The sequence below is a fragment of the Diplotaxodon limnothrissa genome, linkage group LG3 (assembly GCF_057381915.1).
Source record: "Diplotaxodon limnothrissa isolate DT_005_m linkage group LG3, D_limnothrissa_male_GT1.1, whole genome shotgun sequence".
Taxonomy (NCBI): Eukaryota; Metazoa; Chordata; class Actinopteri; order Cichliformes; family Cichlidae; genus Diplotaxodon; species Diplotaxodon limnothrissa.
In genome coordinates, this window is record NC_140598.1 from 8,475,154 (window position 1) to 8,502,118 (window position 26,965).

The 26,965-nt window shown below is 40.7% G+C and overlaps 2 protein-coding genes and 1 pseudogene across 2 annotated transcripts; 1 reads left to right on the top strand and 2 right to left on the bottom strand.

Annotated features, from left to right (window-relative positions):
- Positions 1–1,586: 1,586 nt before the first annotated feature.
- On the bottom strand, positions 1,587–2,861 carry LOC146634369 (phospholipase D1-like). Its single transcript, XM_085350435.1, has 3 exons — positions 2,640–2,861; positions 2,101–2,349; positions 1,587–1,677 (listed from the first exon to the last, which is right to left on the bottom strand). Exons 1-3 carry the CDS (start codon positions 2,859–2,861, stop codon positions 1,624–1,626), a joined length of 525 nt encoding a protein of 174 aa, XP_085206561.1. The 3' UTR covers positions 1,587–1,623.
- A 2,462-nt stretch (positions 2,862–5,323) lies between these two features.
- Positions 5,324–10,440, bottom strand: LOC146634370 (uncharacterized; annotated as a pseudogene).
- Positions 10,441–18,851: 8,411 nt separating this feature from the next.
- On the top strand, positions 18,852–21,054 carry LOC146634371 (uncharacterized). The gene is made up of 6 exons (XM_085377167.1): positions 18,852–19,121; positions 19,210–19,429; positions 19,752–19,975; positions 20,151–20,298; positions 20,404–20,513; positions 20,746–21,054. Exons 1-6 carry the CDS (start codon positions 18,852–18,854, stop codon positions 21,052–21,054), a joined length of 1,281 nt encoding a protein of 426 aa, XP_085233293.1.
- The last annotated feature ends 5,911 nt before the right edge of the window (positions 21,055–26,965 follow it).

Consider the following 26,965-nt stretch of genomic DNA (forward strand, 5'->3'; position numbering starts at 1 on the left):
ACTTACACACTTGCTTTACTTCTCTTGGGGATAACTTTGTCGGAGATGAAATGCCAGGTTGCTAGCGAAGCTCCACATGCTATCCAGACCACCGACAGGTCCCGCATGCCACAGCCGCTCTATCACGTGATGCATACTGCTCCGACGTGCTAACGTTCTGAGGCGTGTTACAGCGTGTTGCGTGAGGTGCTTTCGTGATATTTAATGGATCAGATTACATTTTTTATTTTTCTCCGATATCCGATCCAGTAATTTAGGTCAGTATCGGACCGATACGTAATATCGGATCGGTCCATCTCTAGTTATTATCATGGAAACATCTGTGGCACATTCACAGAGGACGAGGACACAAAGGGACGACACGCAGAGGCTGTGTTAAAGTCAAAAATCCAAATCTTTAGTCCTAAACAGGCAGTGGTTACAAACAGGAAGACGAGCAGTCCATTAAACAGTCTACAGGGTCAAACATACAGAGAATTCAAAGAGCTATTAAAAACAAATAACTGGACACTGAAAAACTTCAGTGATGTGTGAGGCACCAAAGGGAAGCAGCTGAGTATATTCAATGAATTATCTTCAAATACAAAGACAGAAACTCCTACAGGCAGCATGCAAACTGAGCAGGATACACAAAGATCAGAGATTACAAAATAAATCAGAAAAGGATTTCAAACTTACTGAGAGCAAGGCCTCTGTTACAAATCTGTCTAATAGAAAAACATGCTGTACAGATACAATACGCTCAGTGTTCATGGTCATTTAAAAACTGGCTCTACCTGAACCACTTCAATATTTTATGAAGTCACTGAGTCGACCATTTCTACAGTTTGTTTCCTTCATTGCAGTTAGAGTGCGGCTGGTAAGGATGAAAACACACACAGAGCGTAAATTGTCTTTGTTAGTAACAAACGTCAGCAAAGAAAAGACAAAACACACAAACACTCTCATGATATTCATGAATCATTAGAAAGCATCCAAACATTCTGCTCGTGGACTTTTACAGTCTTATTTGCACTCGCTCATCTTCATAATCATCCTGATCAATACATGACAGGGGAGGCTTTGAGGTAGGCGGGGCTCTCTGCTGATGTCAGCATGAAAGGCAGGACCAGCGTCTGCCACATGTTGGTGAAACATCACAGTACACTGGCGTGGTTTCCTTTCCAGATGTTGGACGTTTGACACTTCAACGTTGAGGCCAACAAGAAGACACAGTTTTGGGTCGGGTTGCTGCAGGGTTTCTAACTGAGCAAAAGCAGAAGCACACAGACCAACAGGGATCAGATGCTGAGTGTTAGAGGAACATCTGTGCTGATCACTGAATGCTGCTGTGGTCTCTTGTTGAAGTTGGCTGGTGGGACAGTCTAATAGTGATATCCTGCCCATCGGAGGAACACTTTTAAAAACACATGCAATACTTTGTTTGTATTACAGTCACAGTTTATGTTATTTTTGTCCTTTAAAAGTGTTGCTGTACTATAAAGTCCTATAATTTGAGGCTAAAATGGCTCAGAGAGTCTCTCTCTCAGAGGATCTCCTTTGAAAGTGGAGACGACTTTATCCGCTGATCCACGTCACTTTACCTGGATGTTTTCTTTGAAGCTGGATGAAGACTCCTCTCCCTCACTCCTGCTGCAGCTGTGTGGTCCAGTTGGCCTCTGAGGTCACAGTCAACATCTGTAGCAGAAGAGGGGAAATAAAAGTCCAGGTTACCAAAACTGGGAGCTTTTCCAAAATAGAGCGTAACTGGACTTTTTCAGCCTTACAGGCAGATAGTCGTCTGGAGCTGCAGCTTTTTCTTTTTAGCTTTTTCCAATCTCTGCTCTCGGCTTTCTTTGAGAACATGTCTGCTTTCTTGGCATGGGTCTGTCTGCTGTTGGTGAAGAGACTAAATCCACATACTCGCTACTAAGATCTCCTCAAGTAGTCTCAACCAGATTACAGTTTAAGAGTAAATGTCTCCTGAGAGTTTCACCTTGGGGAGATGCTGTCTTGCTAACATGCAATCATGAGCATTAATCTATGAGGTGAAAAAGTCATTTTAAAAGCTCCAGCCACAAGTTTTATTTCATCTGTGTTTTGGTCAGAGTCCCATCAGACCTCCAGAATGGTGTCAGAGTGTTTTCTATCCACGTGATGAGCACAGGCCTCAGGTCCAGACCTCCACGGGCACCATAGCCTCTTTAGAGCTAATAGGTGCAAGAAGGTTTTGTTAGGATAGGAACTGAAGAGGAAACTGACGAGGAAGGCAAGGATCTTCTTCAGCTCCTCCGAGCCGGGACCTCTTTGTGTAGGCCAGCATTGGCCAGGTAGCCCTCCAGCATCGCTGGATGGCCGACAGTGGAAAACCTAGAGGAGTAGGAGAGAAACAGCAGCTTGGAGCATGTCTTTATACTGTTTAGTTTTTAGAGCCACAGACTTTCTTTTAATGTCATTGTTCAGGATCTATGACTGATTATGTATTTATTGTATTCCTCCATGACTGTGTGACAGCAAGTGGAAAAAACCAGCTTCACCTTTGTTGATATGCTTGTAATTTTAATATTGATTAAACGGCCCATGAAATAATAGAAAGCTCATATATGAAAATGTATTTTAAGAAGTAAAATGTTAATCTGAGTACAAAGGAGTACACTCACCTTCTGGTAGATGGAGGTGTAGCGAGCGCTGGTGAACATCCAGGCCTCCTCGTAGAACTGATCACTGATTGGATCCAAAACATCGATGGAGGATCTGTGTAAGCGCTGAGGATCGTCCTGATGGACAGAACAGAAGGAGAGTGAGACAAGTGAAGATATACTAAACAACACTGTGACATGAACTGAGCCACACACAGTTTGATTCAAAGGTGATTGACACATTATTTGACCACGAGCAATCTTTTCTGGTTTGACGCCGTCTTTGTAGCCAGAAACCAGCTCTCTCCTCGGCTTCCTCCACTACACGCTTCCCCCACGCCAGTCTCCTCCGTCACTATAAAGGGGAGAGTCATGAGCTCCATCACCCTCACCTGTGCCGTCCAACGTCCCGCCACCAGCCTCCACTGCAGCAGGCCAGAGACCACACCCCTGCCACAATAAGTAAAAGTATATCCTTGCTGTACCCTTAATGCTAAATGTGCTAAATTAACCGCTGCCTTTGCCCCTTTGGGATTATTCTTATGTCACTGGGATGTTGACTTTTGACCTTCACATTAGAGAGATGGGCAGACATAATTAGTGTATGAATTTTAAAGTAACAGGTAATAAAGAGAGTGTAGTAAATGTAGTCAGGTTTATTACTCTGTATCACACATGAGTGCCCGAGGGAGGCGGGGCTGACTGGGGAGACACAGGAAACAGAGAGACAGGGCTGACTCGACATGAAACGATGAAACGTGGGACACGGGAACAGAAACTAAACACAGGCTGAAATGAACACTGAGGGATGGAGAACTAAGATTACTGAGAGCCTGATAAATAAGAAGAACAAAAAGCAAGAAAAACAAGAGTCAAAGAAAACCAAAAACACAAAGCATTGGGCCAGGACCCACTGCTGTGACATTTATATGTGATAAAAACATTAAAAACTGCTCACATGTTGAAATCTTTCTACGTATACTTTAGGTTCAGCTCTCCAGCCTGGCATTTGGTTAAGCATGATTCAAACATTTGATTTTGTTTAACTGGTTTTAATTATAGTTACTTTTTGTGAACATTTGTTGCAGCATTTAAAAATACATCATTTATTTTCAAACTTTTATTTGATTTAGAGCATCATGTTTGACCAACGTAAATGTTTTAATTTCATATAAAATAACTGAAGCAGTGAACTAAATATCTGAAATCTTTCCTTCCTTAAAAGTTATAATCCTACTTAAGTTATAGTGCAAACGCTTAAGCAACAAATATACTTGATGCTAATTAATTCATATTTCCCTTTGATGTTGCAACTATGCGGTCACTTCTGTCTTTAAACAAAATAATATTTTCCAGTTACAGAAATCATAAAGTCCAAACTAAAGTGCTACTGTTGCTATATGCATTTTATATAAATCATGGATGATGGTCCTGACATGAAGGAAGAGAAAGTTACAGGTTGCATCCTTTGACTTTGTCTCCGTGCCTTTGGGCGATTTTCAGAAGGACAGATGTTTCTGTTCAATTCTTAAATCAATTTTTTCAAACACAAACACTATTTTAAAGCTTCTAGAGAGTAAAATATTAATGATAATTATAATAACAATAATAAAAACAAAAGCTCTCAGATCCATCAAACCAAGCAGCAGAAAGAACAATAACTGAAGAGAAAACTTTAACCTTGTAGACTTCATTATGTTCCAGCTGCTCTACAGACGCTGTGACCTCGAACTTAAGCAGGTCGTAAAGTATGTGCAGCTCAATAACTTCATAATCAATTCAATTAAATCTTTATTGGCAGACTTCATGTCCATAAAAACAAGACAAGAAAAAAAACACACAACTCCCACACACACACACACACACACACACACACACACACACACACACACAAGGTATAAACCATTAAATATATGTATAAATAAGTATATAAAGCATTTGTAAAAATATAAAACCATAATATACATAAAACACAATTACTTAAAATAAATCAATAAATACACAAACACTTTCACCAGTGCTTTCTGAGACTGGATGAGTAACGGGAACCACTCACTGTCGGATCTGTAAGTGCTAAAATTATACTGTTACTCGAACCATCCAGTCGTTCTCTAAAATTGAACATTAACTTTCTTAAAAGTGCTTTAAAAGTCCAGACACCCACAGCTACAAACATCTGGCTGGCACTACCACTTCTAGGTATCCTGCAAAGGATTCTCATCGCATCATTATATGCAACATGCAGCTTCTGCATGCTACATTGTTTGTAGGATGACCACAAGGGGGCAGTATATAGCGGTGTGCAATACGCTTTAAACAAAGCCACTTTAACTGGAAGTGAACAAAAGCTGAATTTGCGTGCAATAGTATTTCCCTGCACATAGAGCTTACATCGGTGTCTGTATATGTCATCATCATCATTCATTTGCTCAGTAATAAAGTGACCGAGGTATTTCACCTTTTTATGAACTTCAAGAGTTTTTTGTGCCAGTTTAAACAAAGGGAAATTTAGCTGTTTATCCTGCTTGGTTCTACATATCAGAACAGCACTTTTAGCAGCATTGTACTCAATGTCATATTGCACACCATATTCAGTACAGACATTGAGAAGATCCTGTAACCCAGCACTGCTTGGACTAAAAACAACCAGGTCATCTGCATACATGAGATGATTTATCAGTGCTTTACCTAATATACACCCAGTGTTACAGGCTCTCAGCTGTATGGACAGATCATCAACATATAAATTAAATAAAATTGGAGACAAAATCCCACCCTGTCTGACACCATTGCTGACACCAAAGGGGGCAGAAATACTGCTTCCCCATTTAACCTGCATGTTCTGATGAGCGTACCAGTAAGAGAGAATCCTCACCATGTATTGAGGAACTCCCCGTGTCTTCAGTTTATCAAAAAGTTTTCTGTGGTTCACTCGATCAGAAGCCTTAGAGGCATCAATGAAACACATGAGGACAGATGACTTTTTAGCCCTATACAAACTGACTATTTCCTTAAGTGCATATATGCACATGTCAGTGCCGTGCTTTGGTTTGAAGCCAAACTGATTATCCAGAGAAGAGATGAACACACTAACTCTATCAAACAAGATTCTTTCTAACACCTTAGATAAAATACTGGCGAGTGCAATCGGCCTGTAATTATCCAAACAGCTCACTTTTGCAGCTTTGTCTTTCATAACTGGTACCAGTAAAATACACAGCATTGAGTCTGGTAATATGCCATGAATCATAAACCCAGTGAAACAGAGCGCTAGAAGAGGAGCTAGCCTTAAACTAGCATGTTTTAAATGTTCTGCAGTGATGTGATCCAAACCAGAGGATTTATTATCAGACAACCTATGAATGGCTTCATATACTTCACGTGTCCTTACACTTATTGTGTCATTACTCATGTCAAGATTGTCCTCATATGGATCACTTTTTATACAGTTAAACAACGCACTGTAATGCTGTCTCCATGACGCTGCAATGTTATCTGCCCCAGAAACACCTTCAACAGTTGATGGTAGAGATGGTTTACAGTTATTAAGAGCTTTCACCTCTTTCCAAAAATCTGCCATATTATTTCACAGCATTTACCAAAGAATCTGCTCTCAGCATTTGCTCATTTTTAGTTATAAAGCGAACAGCGTACTTATATCTGGCATTCGCACATTTTTTCTGTTCAAATTCTGGGCCTTGTTTAGGTCTTCCAGCCATGACCCAACATTTATAAGCTATGCGAGCTTCATCATGGTACATGGATACATGTTCTTTCCAGCCAGGTCTGATGTTAGGTTTCTTATGCTTATATTGTTTATCAAGCAGTGTACCACTTTCATGCAGAGCAGTCACTATATCATCATACATGGAGCAGAGTAAAGGTTTATGCACAGCATTCTTACAGTTGACATCCTTGCACAAAATAGCTTCTTTGGGCAAAGAAATGTTGTTCAGATGTATATCGGTATTACTATGATAAGCTAAGAAATCATCTTCACTACAAGCTGACCAGTCTAATTTTACACTGCACTGCAAAAAACGATTTTCAAGAAAGTAAAAAAACCCTTCTTTATGGACATTTTTTCTTATTTTTTGTCTAAAAAGAAAATATATTCTTAACAAGCAAGTTTTGCACAAGAAAATAAATCTTATTCTAGGAAAATATGTCTAACTTTTCCTTAAAAGGATATTTCAGCTCATCTTGAGCTTTATTTACCAGTTACAAGGTATGGTTGAAATTCCCTAATAAAAACAAGATTATTTTTCTCATTTCAAGAGTAAGGCCACTTAAACAGCTGCTCAGTTTAAGAAATGTATTTATTGACACTAAAGTGTAATAAAACTGCTGTCAAGTTTGACAAAACATGCACAAAAGCTGGAAAAGCACATGATAAACATGAAATACAGGCCCATTTGAAAAACAGAAACGGCATAACTCATTCACTTTAGGCCAGGTCAAACAGATTAATAGATCAGCATCAGACAAGTATCAGTACACATATCTTCACTGTGGCAATGCTACAATCGCATTCAACTGTCAGATTTGATAGAAAACTCAACAACAAAACTGTCCAAAACAATAACCTGATAATACAGTTCATGCATGTAAAGCAGTGTACCTTTTATAAAACATCTGTTGAACTCATGTGTAGTCCAATTACATCACACAGGTAATATTTCATGACTGCATATGTCATATCTTTGTGTGTGAAACTGTAATATGGAGTGAAATCTATAAGATTATCAGCGGATATCAGCTCCGTTGCTTGTGCCATGTTTGGAATCTCTATCTTATATGACATGTAATCTCTGTCATAACAAATGGTATTGTGCTGCTGGAATTCAAAACAGTACAATGATGAATTGATCACATAGATATTTTTCACAAGCCCAAATATAGGTAAACCACTAGAACCAACAGCACAAACAATTAATGACCTATCCCTTATGTATTTGTTACCATTTAGATTAAGCCATTTAACAGTCACTGCATGGTTTACTTCATCATTTCCAAGGAAGGCCCTCATTTTTTCTTTTAAGTATGACATTATGCTTACTTCTGAGGTTGGTCCTAATGTGCATTCATTGGAAAAAATGGGGTGATCAAAACTATCCACATTCTGACAACATTCATACATTTGATTATGCTTTATTAAAGATTTGCAAAAATTTTTAAAATTTATTTTTGACACCCATTGTTTGAAAAAGCAATGTTTCGATTCAAATCTCATGCACATATGACGGACCATTGGTCCCAAACGTTTAATTTGGCTTGGTGTATGAATCAAATAATGTTGTTTTGGTGTGATGTTGTTATCTGGGAAAAGGGCTTTCATGTGCTTCAAGTGCTGTTCAATGAGGATTTTCAACTTGTTAATAGTCTGCAGACTGATGACAGGAGCAAGTAAAATCTGAACTATCTCAATGAGTTCAAGAATGAATGCGTAGTGTTCAGTACCTTTGGCTGATTCAATCAGAAATGGCAAAATTTTCAGAAGAACAATCATTTGCCCCGAGGACTGCTTCAACTTATTGTCACTGGAAGCTAATGTACTGTAGGTAATAACACTTGGTTTATCTCTAATATCAACTGGAGAGTATGGGAAACCAGTCATTGCAGCATTGAAGAGATCTAAGTCTAGCTCTCCCATAAGAACTAAGTGTTTCAACACACACTTTATTTCTAATGGAGCAATCCCTTCAAAAATTACATGCATCATGTCTTGGGGTGTTTGTTGGATCAAGTTGAATGCTGGGAAATTAATAAGTTTGCTTCTTCTGTTTATTCCATATGTTGTTTTTAAGCTGCTTCTTAGATACTCTGTGTTGGCCTTCTCAATTTCGCTACATTGCCGGACATGTCGTTCAAATGTCCGTTCCTCAAAGTTATCCTCATCAAAATAAATTTGCATGTCCTCAAATGAACATTCACACTGCCTGCATTTACTATGGGCAAACCCAACACCCTCTTTAAACCCGCAAAGCTCATGCTGCGCCAAAGTGTCTCCACATAATGAAACTAATGCTCCAAATATTTCACGTTCACCATTTCCAGTTTGAATTTTAACTCCATTATATAGCTTCACTAAGTCCTCATGCAGCCTTTGCAAGATTCCATCTACACCACATTCAGAAAGCGCACTCTTTTTTGCAATGGCAAGTAGACGAATGGCAGCTAGTTTTGATCGATATTTAGGATTAATGTTTCCCAAAGTATAATAGAACATTACCAACTTATTTTTGGAGGCATGAGACCCAAGTGGGTTACAAATTTCAATTTCATCTGAGTAAAGGATAATCTGTAAGGCAGAGGGGTGTGCAGAAAATAAACGGTGAGACTTCATGAGTTCTCCATCTATGATATCATATAAATACTCATTTCTGTAATTTTTCTGCTCATCTATCAATGCCAAAACTCTTGGATGGGACAATAACTGCTCCAAACTTCTGACAAGCGGAACATAATGAAAACATTTGGGCACAGTAGTGAGGAATCTTTTTTTCCCTTTTTTTACCATGACAGCAGTATACCCAACACAAACCTCCTCGGACTCCACAAAATTGAAATTTCTCTTTATCACATCATCCTGCCTGTATGTTGTTGAAACAGAGGAAAATGGATCCTCAATCTGGTCAAAGACTGCCAAAACATCTTTTTCAAGTCCACTTCCATGATGCTGCTGGAAAACCTTTTGTACCTGACTTCTCAGATTATTGACCAACGATGCCTGATACTGTTGTAATGCTGCAACGACATCATTCACACCACTCTGTAAAACAGACAAAAAGAACAAACGACATCTTAGTTGTTTGCTATTAAAAGAGATTTATTTTTAGCGAATAGACAACTTATAATGTAAGGACTAATAACGTACGTAGCTCTGCAACCAAAAAACTGCATAGAATTATTTGACTGTTTCTTATAGATTTTTTTCCTCACTGAAACTGAAGGAAAAAAATTTTTTTTAATTCCTTCTCGGATTTCTTGCAAAACTCAAATTTTTAGTTTAATTAAGATTACAATTTTCCTTTTTAAACTGAGACTAAGAGTTAGGTGGCGGAGGAAGGCTTGTGATGGGAGCAACCCTGAAAAGGATAGGCGGAGGTGAATGGATGGATGGCTGGAGACTATGACTGCCTTGGGTAAACTGGAAAGTTGGAGGCACATACAAGTGATGCTTGGTTTTGCATAGTTACTATTAGGATAATCAGAATGAATTAAAGGCAGTTACAGTTTAGGGAAAATTGTTAATAATAAATGATGAAAAAAAATAGAGCCACATGTTAAAATAATCATTCTAATTTTGTATGAGCACAAACCTGTGAAAGACGATGTTTCTCTCTTGCAGTCAATACAAGAGCTGTTGCTTGTCTGGTAAGAACATCGTGGCAGGAGTCATCCTTCAGAAAAGAGAAATAAATATAGGAGTGTAATAAACTGGTAAAATGTTTTATCAAAAGAAGTTGTTATTGTTCAGTAGTGATAGACTCACCATAGATTGGGATGATGCTACTCCATCTGCAAACACGCTTGGACAAGCTGCTGAAATGTTTGGAGTCGAGGTATCATTGTTGGTCTGGGATGGAACAAGGGGCCTTTGCGAGATATGGGCACCATCATCGAAGCCAGAGTACAATGTCTTATTACTGTCAAAAGTACCAAAATGTTCGGGGCACACACTGTCTGGATCATGCTGTATTGTGTTTTGATCAATCACTGCATCTTCTCCTGAGTTCAATCTGGTGTCTACAGCCGCATCCATTGTTGGCTGGCTTGTTGGCTGGTTTTCGACCACTGGATCAGTCCTGTAGGCCCACATGTTACTCAGACTTCTGTTCTCCGCTGATGAGGGTTCCCTCCTAGAACTGCAATTGAGATTAATTGATTAATTGACTAGTTAAAGATATTAATTACAAGCTACACTGATAATTTCTAAATAATTCTATTCGCATTTGATAATTTACTCCAAAATATGTATGTTTTCAGACTGAGTTTAATAAAATTTTACTAATTTATTGCTGATTGATACTTGGCAGCTTAACTGTAGTTTAAAAGCTGTAAGAATCCTCAAAAACCTAAACCTGGAAAGCTAAACTAAAGAACACAGGAAACATTGAAAATGTTGCAAAAACCTTACAACCTGGAGCAAGGATCATGAGACATGAAAACCCGAGGGAGGGAACACAGATGACACAGAGGAGAAAATGCAGACGATCCGACAAAGAACAGAGGGAAGAACACACTAAATATACATACACAAAAGGAAACGAGGAATTGGCAGACAGGTACGAAACACAGCTGACACTAATCAGATGAGAAGAGACCAGGGGGAAGGGCAACAAAATACACTGATGCAGGGCAGGGACTATCAAAGTAAAACAGGAATAAACATGAACATCAAACCAGGGACACTTGACTCAAGACAAGGGAGGCACGGAGAACACCTAAACACTGGAAATAATTAACAAATAACCAGGAAACTAACTGAAACAATGAATATTAATAAACACAAACAACCAAGGAGACTCTGGACCATGCCCATTGGTTTATTTAAAACAAAAGTTTTAAAAAAATGGTGTTTTCTCTATTAGGAGAAATTAAACACTCAGAAAAATTGTTTAGAAATAGCATTGATGTGGATCATAAGGAATTAGCATTAACATATCTACTGTTAAGCTGTAAAAACAAGTAGGAATCTAACATGAATACTTTATATGATTATTTACAAAGATATCAAAGTATATAGTCAGTCTCACCTTACAGATTTTTGTGTCCTAGTCGATCCGCTGCATCGTCCATTGCCAAGGTGGTCGGAGTGTGTTCGACGAATGTGATACCAAAATGAATTGTAAACACGATATTCTTTGACACATCCATCTATGCCACAAACTACACGGAAATCTGGACTATGGCTATGTGCAGAATTAATATGACTCAGTAAGGATTTGAGGGTCAGACCCACAAATACGAAGCAGATAACACAGCGCCAAATCATTTTGTTTCACTGGTCCGTGAACCGTTTTTCCCATAAAGCCAAGATGACCAGGATTATTCCATTAAGGGGTAGGAATGGCTATCCTAATTCGGTGCCTTATAACAGCTGTACTAAGTAATAGTACCGACATGTCAGTATTTACTTAATATAATCTAACTAAATAGTCATATCTTTAAATATATAGAATTTTATAGATATAAAAGAGCGAACTAAACCATTTCTGTACACAACCCCATACTCCTGAGTTGGTACAGTCCAGCTTCGCGCCTCTAGCTTCGCACCTCAAATTTGGATTGCAGGATTAGTAATATTTTTGGGTCTGGGATACAGTGGTACAGTGTGAAGAAATTAAGGCATGCTATGGAGAAACTGGACGAAATAACAATTGCCACCTTGAAAGGTATGTGACTGTTTTGTTTTTTCTATGTTTTGTGTTCTGCTATGTTGCATGTTAAGTCGCTAGCATGGCAGGCTATACCGGTTGTTAGCTTAGCTTGTGCGGTTAGCTTAGTTGCATTAGCATATTTAAATATGCTAGTGCTATTACACTATGTACATGGGTAATAATCCCGTCCACACGTAAACGCAGAAATTAAGGAAAACGCTGCTAGGAACATGCCAAAGCAACAGGTGGCGATATATTCCTAACCGTGTTCCTAACCTGAATGTTGGCCAATCAGAAGTCTAGAAGCCTCGGTGGGAAATAGTAAAGAAAGATAGGGCATAAAAGCAGAACCCAGTCCTATGTGTGGAGGGACAGTAACTGTGTGTGTATATGTAAGCATTTAAACACTGCAGAGAGTACAATTAACAGTATTGTAGAAATTCATTTCACCGAAACAATAATGCGGCGCACAGTGTGTCGTCAAAAAAGGCCCACACCTTTGACGCTGCGTTTTCTCCGTTTTTCTCGTCCACACCTAAATGCAAAAAAGGAGTTTTCAAAAATATCCACCCTGGCAAGCGTTTTTAGAAATCTCCTTTTTCAGTGACCGAAAACGCCATTTACGTGTGGACGAAAGGTGCAAGCGAATCACAACTATAATGCTTTTTCCAGTCAATAGGAGGAAGGTAATTTAGAACCTGTGGAGCAGTCAGGAGGGAATATAATGGAATAGAGAATTGTTTTTAAATGGTAAATATTAAATTACCGGTATGTTTCTTGTGTATTGTTATGATCCAGTGATGTGTTTGTTGGTATTGTGCATTCCACCGGAGGATGGTTGGTGGTATTTTCCCTTTTCTTTCTTTTTTCCCTCTCCTAGAAGGTGGACACCTAGGCGTGGCTGCTAAGTATCCGGGTGGAGTCTTTACCTATCCTCGGACTGGATAATTGATGGACCACCTCCAGTACTTAACGTCCGGATGACAGACACCTGGCAGTGCTGTTTGGAACCCCGTTGACTCGGTCACAGAGTTGTGTGTTGTGTCATTGTAGTGCAGGCTGGAGTATTCACGTGTACCTCTAGCCTTGCCATGTAAATAATTGTAAATAAGTTAACCAGTGGCGGTCACTTTTTTGTTCCTTTGTTGTATAACTTTCACTGTCGCAGCCTAGTAGGCGTGAGAAGCCGTTTTCTTTTGTTGAACAAGTTTTCTCCTGTTTTTCGTTAGATAGTTAGGTAAGTGACTTGTCTTTTGTTTTGGCTTCTTTTTATTTTGGTGTAGGGAAGACTAGGGATTGTTTTATAGGGAGTTTTGTTTATTGTTTTGGCATTGCTCACTGCTGAGGAAAATAAATGGCTGCTTAAATACTTAAAAAAGGTGTCGTTGTTGGGGTTTTTGCGTGGGTGGGAAGTGAGTGGGGCAAACTATTTGTTACGTTTATTTACTTGCCGGGACCAGAACGTAACATATTGGGGGCTCGTCTCTTTTGTGTTCTTTTTGTGGCTTGTTTTCTTGGTTGGCGGTTTTTTCTTGTGTGGGGGGGTGTGTGTGTTAGGATGGAGTTTAAGTTGGAGGACAGTTTTGACTATGATACGGTGAAGGCTGCTGTCCTACGCGCTTACGAGCTTGTGCCAGAGGCTTACAGGCAGAGATTTAGGGATGGGAAAAAATCCGCCAACCAGACCTATGTGGAGTTTGCCAGAGAAAAGAAAACTCTGTTTGATAAGTGGTGTCATGCTACAGAAGTAAAAACCTTGGAAGACCTGCGTGAGTTGGTGACGTTAGAAGAGTTTAAAAATCAACTACCAGACACTGTGGTAACCTACTTAAACGAACAGAAGGTTACGACTCTCGCCGCTGCTGCTATACGGGCTGATGAGTTTGTGTTGACACATAAAGTGATGTTTTCGGCTCCTGCTCACAGTTTTTCGTCTTCCGGTGGCCCGCCCCGATGGTCTCCAAGGGGCACCCGCCGTGCCATCCCCTCATCCGTTGAGAACCGCGTGTGTTTTTTTTGCCATGAGCAGGGACACCTTATTGCGGTTTGCCCTGCTCTGAAAAGAAAAGAAATGACCAGGAAGGGTGCATCTCCTTCCCCAATAAACCTTCTACAGATAAACCCTCCTCCTTTGGGGGAGGTGATGGTACCCGAAAATGATAAGGTAGATGAGGAGTTTAAGCCATTTGTGTCACACGGTTTTGTTTCCTTGATAGGGGAAGATCGGCGGGCTCCTGTCAGTATTTTGCGAGACACTGGTGCGAAACAGTCGCTCATTCGTGAGGGGGTTTTACCGTTTTCAGCTCAATCCTATTGTGGGGCTGATGTGTTAGCCTGGGGAGTTAGGATGTGTGTAATACGGGTTCCTTTACATTTGGTGCAGCTTTCGTCTCAGTTTTTGTCTGGTGAGGTTAAGCTTGGGGTGCGACCCCAGTTACCGGTTGCAGGTATTGACATCATTTTGGGAAACGATCTAGCTGGCTGCACAGTTTTTCCGTCGCCAGAAGTAGTTGATATACCACTTACAGATAATAGTGGTTTCGCTTGTGCTACATCAAATGCTGTTCCTTTGTTTCCCGTGTGTGCTGTGACACGTGCGCAGGCACGCAAACAGGGTGACGTGGTGGGTCTTAGCGACTTTTTCTTAAGCGCTTCAGACACACTGAGCTTGCAACCCGCCTGTGAAGGTACCCCTGTCTCTGTATCACTTCAGCCGGATGAGGAGACTATGACTCTGTCAGTAGATAAAGACAAGCTTATAGAAATTCAAAAAAATGATGAGAGCTTGTCATCTTGTTGGGCGTATGTGACCGAGCCTAAGAGTGGGAGATCTGCGTCCTACCTTATTGAGGATGGGGTGCTGATGCGCTACTGGACTCCCAGTTCTGGCTGCACCCATGAGGGAGTGCAGCAGATTGTTGTTCCGCAGTCGCTTCGTCCCCAGGTCCTAAGCTTGGCACATGACCACATTATGTCCGGTCATTTGGGAATCACAAAAACATATAACCGTGTCCTCCGTTATTTCTTTTGGCCTGGTCTCAAATCTGATGTGGTAAGATTCTGCCGCTCGTGTCACACGTGTCAGCTTGCCGGTAAACCAAATCAGGCGATTCCCGCTGCTCCGCTACAACCCATCCCGGTTGTTGGGGAACCTTTTGAACATGTCATTGTTGACTGTGTGGGTCCTCTTCCTAAAACACAGTCCGGAAATCAATACCTACTTACCATGATGTGTATTACCACTCGTTATCCGGAGGCCATTCCACTACGCTCATTAAAAACCCGTGGGATTGTGAAAGCATTAGTTAAGTTTTTTTCCACTTTCGGGTTGCCTAAACGCATCCAAACTGATCAGGGCACAAACTTTATGTCTAAAATCTTTGCCCAGGTCATGACAGAGCTCGGTGTCACTCATCACACTTCGAGCGCATACCACCCGGAGAGTCAGGGTGCATTAGAAAGGTTCCATCAAACCCTAAAAAACATGCTTCGCAAATTTTGCACGGAGTCTGGCCGTGAGTGGGATGAGGGGGTGCCACTACTGTTGTTTGCCGTCAGGGAGACATGTCAGGAGTCTTTGGGGTTCAGTCCAGCTGATTTGGTTTTTGGCCACACGGTGCGCGGTCCGTTACGTCTCCTGAAAGAGAAATTTCTCTCAGATAGTCATCGGCCGAAAGAAAATATTCTGGACTATGTTAGTTTGTTTAAGGAGAGGCTACATAATGCCTGTGCTTTGGCTCGTGACATGCTGGCAAAGGCTCAGGTTAGAATGAAAACACATTTTGATAAGAAGTCTGTAGTACGGATGTTCCAGTCAGGTGACCGTGTGTTGGTTTTCTTGCCGGTTGTTGGTTCTTCCCTGCAAGCAAAGTTTTCCGGTCCGTATGTCATTGAGTGCAAACTAAGTGAGACGGACTATGTGGTGTTAACCCCTGATCGTAAGAGGAAAAGTCGCGTCTGTCACATCAACATGCTAAAGGAATACATTGATCGTGACCGCTCTAGTTTGGCACCTGTTGTGTCACCTATTGTGTCGGTATCCGTTTCTCCACCCTTGTATAGTCCCGGCGATGACGGGTTGGATGACAGGCACACCTCTGTTTCGGGTGCGCGTCTTGGGAACTCTGAAATCTTGGCTGACTTGGATGCCTATTTGGCGCCCCTGTCTGATCCCGCTAAGTCTGATGTCCGTGAGCTCATTACAAACTACTCTGCTCTTTTCGGTGACATCCCCACTCAAACGCATGTATTAAGTCATGATATTGATGTGGGTGACCATAAGCCCATAAAGCAGCATGCATACCGGGTAAATCCCACTAAGCGGGCCATTATGCAGCAAGAAGTCCAGTATCTTCTTGACCACGGTTTTGCTTTCCCCAGTAATAGCTCTTGGAGCTCACCATCACTTCTCGTTCCAAAACCCGATCAAACTCCCCGTTTCTGTAATGATTTCCGAAAAGTAAATGCTGTTACGAAACCCGATTCGTTTCCTCTCCCACGTATGGATGATCTGGTCGATCGTGTGGGTTCGGCAAACTTTGTAACCAAACTTGACCTCTTAAAAGGGTACTGGCAGGTCCCCTTAACTCAACGCGCATCAGAAATCAGTGCCTTTGTTACACCCGATCATTTTTTGCAATATACCGTCATGCCGTTCGGGTTGAGAAATGCCCCCGCCACATTTCAACGACTGATGAACACTGTGTTACAGGGAGTCGTAAATTGCGAAGTGTATCTGGATGATATAGTGGCCTATTCCTCCACCTGGACTGAACACCTCAAGATTCTCAGGGAAATATTTGACCGGTTGCATGATGCCTCTCTGACACTGAATCTGGCTAAGTGTGAATTTGGAAAGGCGGTTGTAACTTATCTAGGGAAACAAGTAGGACAAGGTAGAGTCCTCCCTGTTGCTGTGAAAGTGCAGGCAATAGTAGACTTTCCAGTTCCACAGACTCGCCGGGAGCTGCGGCGTTTTTTGGGCATGGCAGGTTATTACCGTGGGTTCTGCAAAAACTTCTCTGAGGTAGTAGCCCCGTTAACCAGTCTTGCCAGTCCAAAATCGCCATTTGTGTGGACAGAGAAATGTCAGTTCGCTTTCGAAGCTGCTAAAGCTCTCCTTTGTAGTGCTCCGGTGTTGGCCGCCCCTGATTTTACACATCCGTTCAAGCTTGAGGTGGACGCCAGTGTTTTGGGGGCAGGTGCAGTGCTCGTGCAGGAGGATGACAATGGCATTGACCACCCAGTCTGCTTCTTTTCTAGAAAATTTCTAAAACACCAACTGCATTACAGCACGATTGAAAAGGAAGCCTTAGCCTTGCTATTGGCCTTGCAGCACTTTGAAGTGTACCTGGGATCTAGTCCTGTTCCAACCATTGTGTTCTCTGACCATAACCCTCTCCAGTTTCTATCTCGGATGCAAAACAGCAACCAGCGCCTTATGCGTTGGTCCTTACTCCTTCAGGACTTCAACATTGAGATCCGATATAAAAAGGGCTTAGAGAACGTTATGGCTGATGCCCTCTCTAGGGCTTAAATCAAACATCTTTGTGTGGGGTTGGATGTTTGATTTTTTTTGGGTGGGGGAAACTGTTATGATCCAGTGATGTGTTTGTTGGTATTGTGCATTCCACCGGAGGATGGTTGGTGGTATTTTCCCTTTTCTTTCTTTTTTCCCTCTCCTAGAAGGTGGACACCTAGGCGTGGCTGCTAAGTATCCGGGTGGAGTCTTTACCTATCCTCGGACTGGATAATTGATGGACCACCTCCAGTACTTAACGTCCGGATGACAGACACCTGGCAGTGCTGTTTGGAACCCCGTTGACTCGGTCACAGAGTTGTGTGTTGTGTCATTGTAGTGCAGGCTGGAGTATTCACGTGTACCTCTAGCCTTGCCATGTAAATAATTGTAAATAAGTTAACCAGTGGCGGTCACTTTTTTGTTCCTTTGTTGTATAACTTTCACTGTCGCAGCCTAGTAGGCGTGAGAAGCCGTTTTCTTTTGTTGAACAAGTTTTCTCCTGTTTTTCGTTAGATAGTTAGGTAAGTGACTTGTCTTTTGTTTTGGCTTCTTTTTATTTTGGTGTAGGGAAGACTAGGGATTGTTTTATAGGGAGTTTTGTTTATTGTTTTGGCATTGCTCACTGCTGAGGAAAATAAATGGCTGCTTAAATACTTAAAAAAGGTGTCGTTGTTGGGGTTTTTGCGTGGGTGGGAAGTGAGTGGGGCAAACTATTTGTTACGTTTATTTACTTGCCGGGACCAGAACGTAACAGTATCCTGTTTGTTACCCAAGCAAAGCTGTCAGCTGGCTTGCACATGAGGATAGTGCAATGTAGTGATAATTGGAAACTCCTATTGCAGAAGCAAATGTTGGAGAAGACCTGCTCTCATCACTTTCACGAGATGACATCAAAGATCTGTTTCCTGGTCCTGAACATTTCCTCAGGCGTCGGGCTCTATGGCTTGCAGTGCACAAATGTGAAGAAGTAAGTTCTGTCCTATCGCTGTGTGACAAAACTGAGAACACACCAGCTTGTTTTATGCAGTTTCAAGTAATTCCACCAATACTCGCTTAACAGATAGACAGTAGAATCTTCTTTAGTTTTGATTTAAATCAAGTGGCCTACACATTTATTAAATATACATATTTTTTATTGTTCGACACTTTACTGATATTTTGTTGTACTTTCTTTCATGTGTAGAGACCTAAAGTTCTTATGCAATTTTATGTGAAATTAGCCCCATGTACACTGTATTTTAGAACAAGACTGCTGCTGAAAAAACGCTAACAACTACTGGAGATGGTGACTTCTCCAGAGAGGAACCCAGCACTTCTAAGTTTGTGACTATGTCCAACCCAGAGTACATAGTCTTCACAGACAGTGAACTTGAGCAAGCTCGACATTCCTACTTTGAAAAGAAGCGGCTGGGGACAGAGTGTGCTGAACCTTTGTCAAAGGAACTCTTTTGTCGACTCGTAAGAAACACCATGACAAACATGATTTCAATAGCAAGAGCAGCTGAGGACTCCAGATACCCCAGCAAACATGAGGTTGATGCCATGGCAAAGCGATTAATGGAGTACTACCCAATGCTTAAAGAAACGTGTGGTGAGTGGGTAAGTAGCATTTGCTCAATACCACTCTGTGTTAATCATGAGTGATGTATCTTATCATCTTTTAATTTTTATCGTTTGTACCTATTAGGAGCATGTTGCTAAAAAGCTAATGAAGAGACTCTCCAATGTCAAAAGTCCAAGAAAGGGCAAAAAACCTCCTGTGAAGAAGCCAAGAAAGGATGGGAATGAAAGCGTTGCAAAAAATGACAGCAGTGGGGAGTCCAGTGCATCAACTATTATTCTAGATAAATCACCAGTTAGATCGATGGGCACCCCAGTGCACCACCAGGATGGCAGTGATGAAGAATGTAAGTATAATATAATGCACCCTCTTATTACACCCTGAGTGTAAATGTGGTTTGGACGAAACTTTTTGTTTTTTTGTTAAAAATTCTGCTAACAATGGAACACAACTACTTCACTGTTTATCTTGGAATCTTTGTGTTCCATTTAATAGTGACAACTTGACAGGATGAATGAACAATTTTAAGTTAGGTGTTTAGTTAATTTGTTGATCTAATTTACAGATATATTTTGGTATTTTTGTTTTATTGTTTTGCACCAATAACAGATATATAAAGCCTTACTGTGGCAATAAATGATTTACACACCTCTGCTCTGTGTATTTAGCTGGTTCAGCTGACTTCTTTGACAGCCAAAAAACCCAGGCAAAACACTACAAGACACTTCAAGAAATATACAAGACCAAAAAACAGAACAAAGCTGCTGTTACCCAACTGCTGAACCTGGAGTTTGAGTCTAGAAGACAATTCATTAACTCTGATGCTATAAAGGAGCAGGACAGAGCAGTGAAGATACTAGAGGCATATCCTTGTTTCAGAGAACTGGATCATGTAAGCAGTACTTATTTCTTTTAGCCATCCTGTTATTCCTTTGGGGACATTTTGATATGATTTTCAAATTTCTTAAATACTGGCCCTCATGTTTAAATTGTTATCACTTATTGTCAAGACCAGATACAGAGCTAGACAGATCTATCTCAGTTGGGTTTCTGTCTGTATTTTTCAGGTCCTTGATGAGCTGCGGAGAATTATTCAACCATCCAACTTGAAATACATTTCTGAGATGAAGGATAGATGGGAAATCTTCTACTCGAAGGTGCAGTTTTATGGTGTCATGAAGAAAGTTATGAAGCCGCCAAAAACTTTGGATGGAGGTAATGCTACAGTATCTTGATTTGTCTACATTTATGCTTTGCAGATTAAATTATTTTCAATGCTTAATGGTGTTGCCCTGTCTTATTTTTCTTTTTTCAAACCAGTGGAACATGCAGCAACTGTGTTCAGAGCCCTTCCCATGCTTTTCCCTTCCAGCACAGTACCACCTAAGAAGCTGGGCATCTGTAGTGAGGCTTTTTTCCATGTCCTAAAGGTAAGGCTGCAATATTCTATGTGTATATATTGTTGAATTTTGCAGTTACTCATGTTTTCATTTTATATATTTTACTGTGGAGTCAGTCAAATATTCTTAAAGTTCAGATCCCCATAACATGTTGATGTTAATAAAAACTACAAAAAAAGTTGATCTATTTTAAACTGTAATGCAACTCAAAAATTGTCTTTCTCACGGTCTTGTTCTAATACTCTTTTTTTCTGTCATGTAGACTTCAGAAGACCCTGAAGGCTACCTGCGTCAGCGACCCCTGGCTTGCCCAGTTCTGCTTGTCTCTGAAGGCAACTGCATGATAGCTGTTGGAACCACACCGGTGAGCACTTTTGACCGGAAGGATCTTAATGAGGGACTGCTCTATCTGATGGCATATTACTATGCCCTCCACCTCACATATCCAAAGTGCATTTCCACACTGCTGTCTGTCTTGCAAACTGAAATACTCAAAGACTCCATCCATGACCGAGATTCAACCCCCTCTTACAAGAAGGCGCTTGGTGAGTGGAAGTCATTCATTGAGTGAGTCTCTCAGATGACAGACTCCATCTGCCTTGTTTATCAGACTCAGTGTTGGTCAGTGAGGTTGTTTTTTTTTTCTCTAGAAAAGTTGTTCAAATGTAAAACACATGTTTGTTTGTGTGGTCGTTAAACTTGTTCTTCTAAAATGTTATGTAATATAGGATTTGAAATAGTGATTGTTTTAAGCTTCAGCAAAATGTATTTTTGATACCAGCCTTGAGTGTGTTATACTGTTATTATTCATGTTAAGAGTATCTGGAATATGCACTTCTTATATTGGCCATGTTACACAGTACCCTGCTGAAATGTATAATTTTAGACATGATTCTCCTGGAACAGACCTCAGTGAGTACTGACCCATTGCTGTGTCAATAAAAGCGCAAAAACTAAGAGTGCTTTTGCTGTCTTAATTTAAGATGAATTCCCTTATTTTTAGTAGCTTTTGAAGAGATGGTGTCTTATTCTCAGGAATTTTTGCTGATTATTGTTCTCAGACTCGAAACAGAATTCTTATAGTTAGCTCAATCAAGAAAGAAACAATTCAGTTTTAAGAAAATTTGTCCTATAGTAAGGTGTTTTTTTTTATGTGAAAAATCTAAATTAAGGAATCTTAAGAATCTTAAAGTAAGCAAATAATTCTTGAAAACAGCTTGTTCAAGAAAGCATAATGCTCATTTTAGGTACAGATTTTCTAAATATCAAAGTGTCTTTTACTTATAATAAGTCACATTTTCTTCAAATAAGCATACATTTTAGACAATTTTGTCTAGTTAAAAGGCATATGGCAGTTAGATTAATTTGCTAGTTTTAAGAATTCTAGTCAAGCAACTTTTGCTTACCCCATTGGCAGATTTTTTGCTCAAAACAAGAAAATTTTGTCAGATTTAAGAATATTTGGCTTGTTTCAAGTATAGCTGTTTTTGCAGTGTGGTAGCAATATTGTTTCCAGTTGATGCTGGCATTTGTTCCACATTCACAGTAAAACCAAAAGGTATATGATCTGACACAGTTACCGCATACCTGATAGTCATGTTTGCTAAAGCTGCATGTCCATCAGCTGTACAGATACAGTGGTCCAGCCATGATGTACTATGCCAGGCTTCACTTATGTATGTATAGCTGTCTGCAGGCAGCAACACTTTGGTAGACAAGATAAGATTATTAACTTGACAGAAGTGAGTTAAGTGGTTAGCAAACTGAGAACTGCTGTCTGTGAGATCAGCATTAAAATCACCCAAAACATATATGCTGTAAGTATCGTTGTCTTGAATAAATGCATTAATAAAAGCCAGCCTACTGAGGTATTCTTGCTCATTTTGACAAGATTCATAGGGAGTATAAATATTAAGAATGATAAAACTACTATTGTTCTGTGTATATTGTATACCAATACACCAGTCTACATCCAGTCTAATGGGCTTTATCACAGGGTCTATTTTTTTGTCCCAAAGCACAGCAACCCCTCCAGGTATTCTGCCTCTGACTATAGCTGTGCTGAGATCAGTTGTTGATTCCCCCACTCCCAAAAAACTTGCATTTAGACAGTTAAGTTTTCCCAGGTCCTGTTTGGACAACCATGTCTCCTGCAAGCATAAAATGTCACATTCTGCAAGCAGACTGTCCACAACAATCCGTCGAGCTTTGTCCCCTGCACTCTGTCCCAAACGTAGACCATGACAGTTGTAAGATAATATCCTAATAGACATCTTCATGTTGATACGTTGGTACCAGAAGGCGCAGTTATCTCCCCTGCTGGATCCACTGAGCTTGGCACCACCGTACCGAGCTTACGAGGTTCATAAAAACGCCGGACCAGAGCCCCTTCAGGCCAGAGTTCAGGATTGTACATTTCACCCACATCATTACATTCAGCAGTAACCTTGAAAGAGCTGAACCTGCTACGTTTACTAGCAATTTTTTGACAGGTCACATCTCTTCTAAGATTCTCTCTCAAATACAGAGCAAGAGTTTCTGCATCTACATCCAGGGCAAATATAGTGGCAAACACGCTCACCAATTTAGACCCTGTGGTATTTAGGCAGCAGAACAACTAAGAATAACAACTACAAATAATGTTTTTAGGTTTCTGTTGTACTGCAAGGTTCTGTACAGGAGAACCAAACCAAGAGCAAATATTACGTCTCATTTACACCTGAGCACGAAGAGCCATCAACATTTAGCAAATTGAATCATCTTTGTTTAGATGCAAGAAGAATCATATAGAAATGAAAAAGTAGAAATAGAAATCCAGAGCAAAGATATCCTCTAATTCAGCGTAGCACATGTGCAGCTGCTGCGATTCACGTAAGCATTCAGCTCGTCGCTGTTGCAGATTTTTCTCTCGCTGTTCTGGCTCACAGCGCTGCAAACACAAAAATAAATATCCCCAAAGGTGTGAAAGGGAGCTCATTAGTAAGAGTATTGTTACTCTCCGCAGGAGTAGTCCAGCAGTAGAAATCAGTCCAATAACAAGGTGTGTAACATCTAGCAGGGTGACAGAAAAACCCAGGGTAACTTCTAAGGACCTCAACGTCTCTCTCACATTGTGTTTTTTAAACATGCTTCCATTTGTCACTTCAGTCTTTACTCTGAAATACAGGAAGAGAAATCATGGCTGAAACAATTTCTCATGAAACCAGGGGTGTGGTCCAACAGTCAGTTTGGTGAGGAAGGTTCCTAACTGAGAGAAGTGACCCAGAAGTATCTGTGTAGCAGCCACAATGAATCCAGATCATGAGCTTTATTAACTGATCAAAGTCTCTTCTTTCATCTTCTGTATCATTCAGTTTGCATTGGTAATGCCCATTATTGTAATGCTTTTTTAAGACGAGCAAAACTTTATTTCACTTTGGGTTAGCTGGGATAAGTGATGGATGGAGGGAATTTTACTTCAGCCACAGAAATCCTAAACAGGAAGGAGGAGCAGAGTTACAGTGGATCACTATCCAGCAGGGAAACAAGGTTTATTTCAATTTCTTGGCCATGAGTGAGATTTACTGAGTGGGCAAATTAGGGAGACGACACCATCAGATCCCGAGCCCTCCATGTGTTAATCAAGAGACGGCTGCTGTGCTACATCCATATATAATGAATAAATTAGGAGCTAAAGCTGAAAGGACAGTTTATTTGTACCATCTTCACGTGAACACATTCAAGAACATCACAGATGAAGAAACATTAAAAACTTCCACACTACATAAAGCAAGAAAAATAGTTTTTCTTTCAGGTGGTTTCAGAAAAACAGAAACATCAAACATCTCCAAGACTCTCTTTGAAAGAACTAAAAACCTTTGTTCTCATGGTCCAATCATGAGTGAACTCCCCGATGAAGCCTTGTGTGCTAAAACATGTCAGAGTTTTAAAGGTTAAACATGAGTTTCCAAAACGTTTTGCTGGAGAACAATGAACTATTTGACTGAGTTTCAATCATTTACAGACGAGCAAAACCAGGACAGAGAAAAAAGGACAAAACTGACTCAGTAAAACAACAGAAAAGAAGATCCCATGTAGATCTGTATTATGTAGAAGTTCAGCCCAGCAACCAGTTCAGTTCAACACAAGTTTAAATGATTCTATCTGAACTCTGTGGAGCCTGATCTCAAGCTTTTTGAGTCTGACCAGAGGAAACCAGAGGATCTTTCTGTGTCTTCAGATTCACTGTGATCCAGTGATGGGAGTGATTTCAGCCCTGAGTGATCGCGCTGATGTTTGCACAGAGCAGACAATGAGGTGAATGTTTGGGCACATTGGTAACAGTGAAACAGTTTATTAGTAACGTGGGATCGTTTGTGTGCAGAGTATGAACTGAGATTCCTGAAGCTCTTGTCACACTGGTCACAGCTGTAGTTTCCTTCCATGTGTGCACGTTCATGCCTGTTACGACTATGTGAATGTGAGAAGCTTCTCTCACAGTGTCTGCACTTGTGTGGTTTCTCTCCTGTGTGGACTCCTTTGTGTGATTTAAGCTGACCTTCAGTGGTGAAGGATGACCCACACTGATCACAGAGGTGCTTTTTAACCCCACTGTGAATCAGTTCATGTTGTTTTAACTCACTTGATGTGGTGAAGCTTCTCCCACATTCTTTGCAGTATTTCAGTTTGTCTCCAGTGTGTCTACGTTGATGTACTTTTAGGGTCTTTTGCCAACTGAAAGTTTTTCCACAGAAGTCACAATGAAAGTCTTTCCCACCACCACAGTGATGACAGGGTTGAGAACTGGATCCATCTGTGTCGCTCTGCTTCTAAACAAAGACACAAAGACAGTGTAGGTCAGTCCTTCAACATTTGTATCCTGAACGTCGCCTGAAATAAAGAGCATCTCTGCAGACGTCCAACTACATTTGACTGTTTCAGTTAACACACTCAGTTTACTGGGCTGCAATAACTACAATACTACCACCATAATACTACAGTAATACTAAAATCATAACTGAAAGGAAAATCTGAATAATCACTCAGAGCTGCTTTTCCATGCAGTAGAATTGCTAACATGCTAACACAGTTTAATGAGCAGAGTTGTTCCAAACAGTCAGGCTAAAATGACAAGATAACAATATAAATACATACCTCACAGTAGCTGCACTTGTAGAGTCTCTTTCTGGTGTGGATCTGTTGGTGTTGTTTCAGGTGACGTGGAGATTTAAAAGTCTTCTCACACAGGTCACATTGATAAGGTCTCTCCTCAGTGTGGGTAAACATGTGTCGTTGTAACTGTGCGTCTGTTGTAAAGTATTTGCCACACTGTTCACAGCAGTACACATCATGTCTGGTGTGAATGCGTAGGTGTGTATTTCGGCTCCCTCTCCAGCTGAAAGTTTTCCCACAGATGTCACAGCTGTATGCCTTAATTCCAGAGTGGGTAACTAGATGCTTCTGTAAGTGGCTACTGTGAGTAAAAGCTCTGCCACACTGATCACATCTGTACGCTTTAACTCCACTGTGGATGAGTTGGTGTTTTTTTAGGGAACCCTTCCTGGAAAAAGAATTTCCACACAAGTCACAGCTGAACGGTCTCTCTCCAGTGTGGATGACCTGATGCTGTTTTAGTTTAGCCCTCACAGTAAAACCCTTCCCACACTCGTCACAGCTGTATGCCTTAATTCCAGAGTGGGTAACTAGATGCCTCTGTAAGTGGCTACTTTGAGTAAAAGCTCTGCCACACTGATCACAGCTGTATGCTTTAACTCCACTGTGGATGAGTTGGTGTTGTTTTAGGGAACGCTTGAAGGAAAAAGACTTTCCACACAAGTCACAGCTGAACGGTCTCTCTCCAGTGTGGATGACCTGATGCTGTTTTAGTGAAGCCCTCACAGTAAAACCCTTCCCACACTCGTCACAGGTGTGTTTTTTCTCTCCCTTTCTTCTGTGAGGTTTGTCGGCCTCCTGAGAGCGCTGACTTCTGGCTCCATGTTGGTCCTGCAGTGACAGAGATACAAACAGAGGCAGTGAGTGAAATGCAGTCGTGGAACAAACTCAACCTTCAACCTCCATTAACACTAGTTTTAAACCTGAAGGTGGAGCGTGGCACCAAACACCTTAAAGGTCTCTTATCCCCACCTGCTGGTAGTTCTAACACATTACATCCAACCTGCTGTTAAAGATAATTCATGACTGTTCAAACACTAAAATCATGCCCATCCCTCCTGATTGCACACACACACACACACACACACACACTTTTATAATTTAGATTATTTTGTTGGTTCCTATTACATATTTCTATAATTTGTATAGATTTATACAGAATTATTCAGTGATAATAAATCCTATGTTTGTTTATTCTAAAGGAACCCCGTTAGCTTCCACAACAGATGTTGCTCGTCTTCCGTCAAATACTCACATAAAATATTACACAATAAAGTGGATTCAAGATATCCACATAATTTCACTCTTACATCCACAGTGAGGTTTCACAA

What these genes read in the sequence shown, in the direction of transcription:
- LOC146634371 (XM_085377167.1), top strand. Translation starts at nt 18,852, where the DNA reads ATGTCCAACCCAGAGTACATAGTCTTCACAGACAGTGAACTTGAGCAA. An exon ending in AAGAAACGTGTGGTGAGTGG is followed by an intron (nt 19,122 to 19,209) that starts GTAAGTAGCATT and finishes TGTACCTATTAG; the next exon opens with GAGCATGTTGCTAAAAAGCT. An exon ending in CTTTTTTCCATGTCCTAAAG is followed by an intron (nt 20,514 to 20,745) that starts GTAAGGCTGCAA and finishes TCTGTCATGTAG; the next exon opens with ACTTCAGAAGACCCTGAAGG.
- LOC146634369 (XM_085350435.1), bottom strand. Translation starts at nt 2,861, where the DNA reads ATGTGTCAATCACCTTTGAATCAAACTGTGTGTGGCTCAGTTCATGTC. An exon ending in ACACCTCCATCTACCAGAAG is followed by an intron (nt 2,350 to 2,639) that starts GTGAGTGTACTC and finishes CTACTCCTCTAG; the next exon opens with GTTTTCCACTGTCGGCCATC. An exon ending in ACTCTGACACCATTCTGGAG is followed by an intron (nt 1,678 to 2,100) that starts GTCTGATGGGAC and finishes CTTCTGCTACAG; the next exon opens with ATGTTGACTGTGACCTCAGA.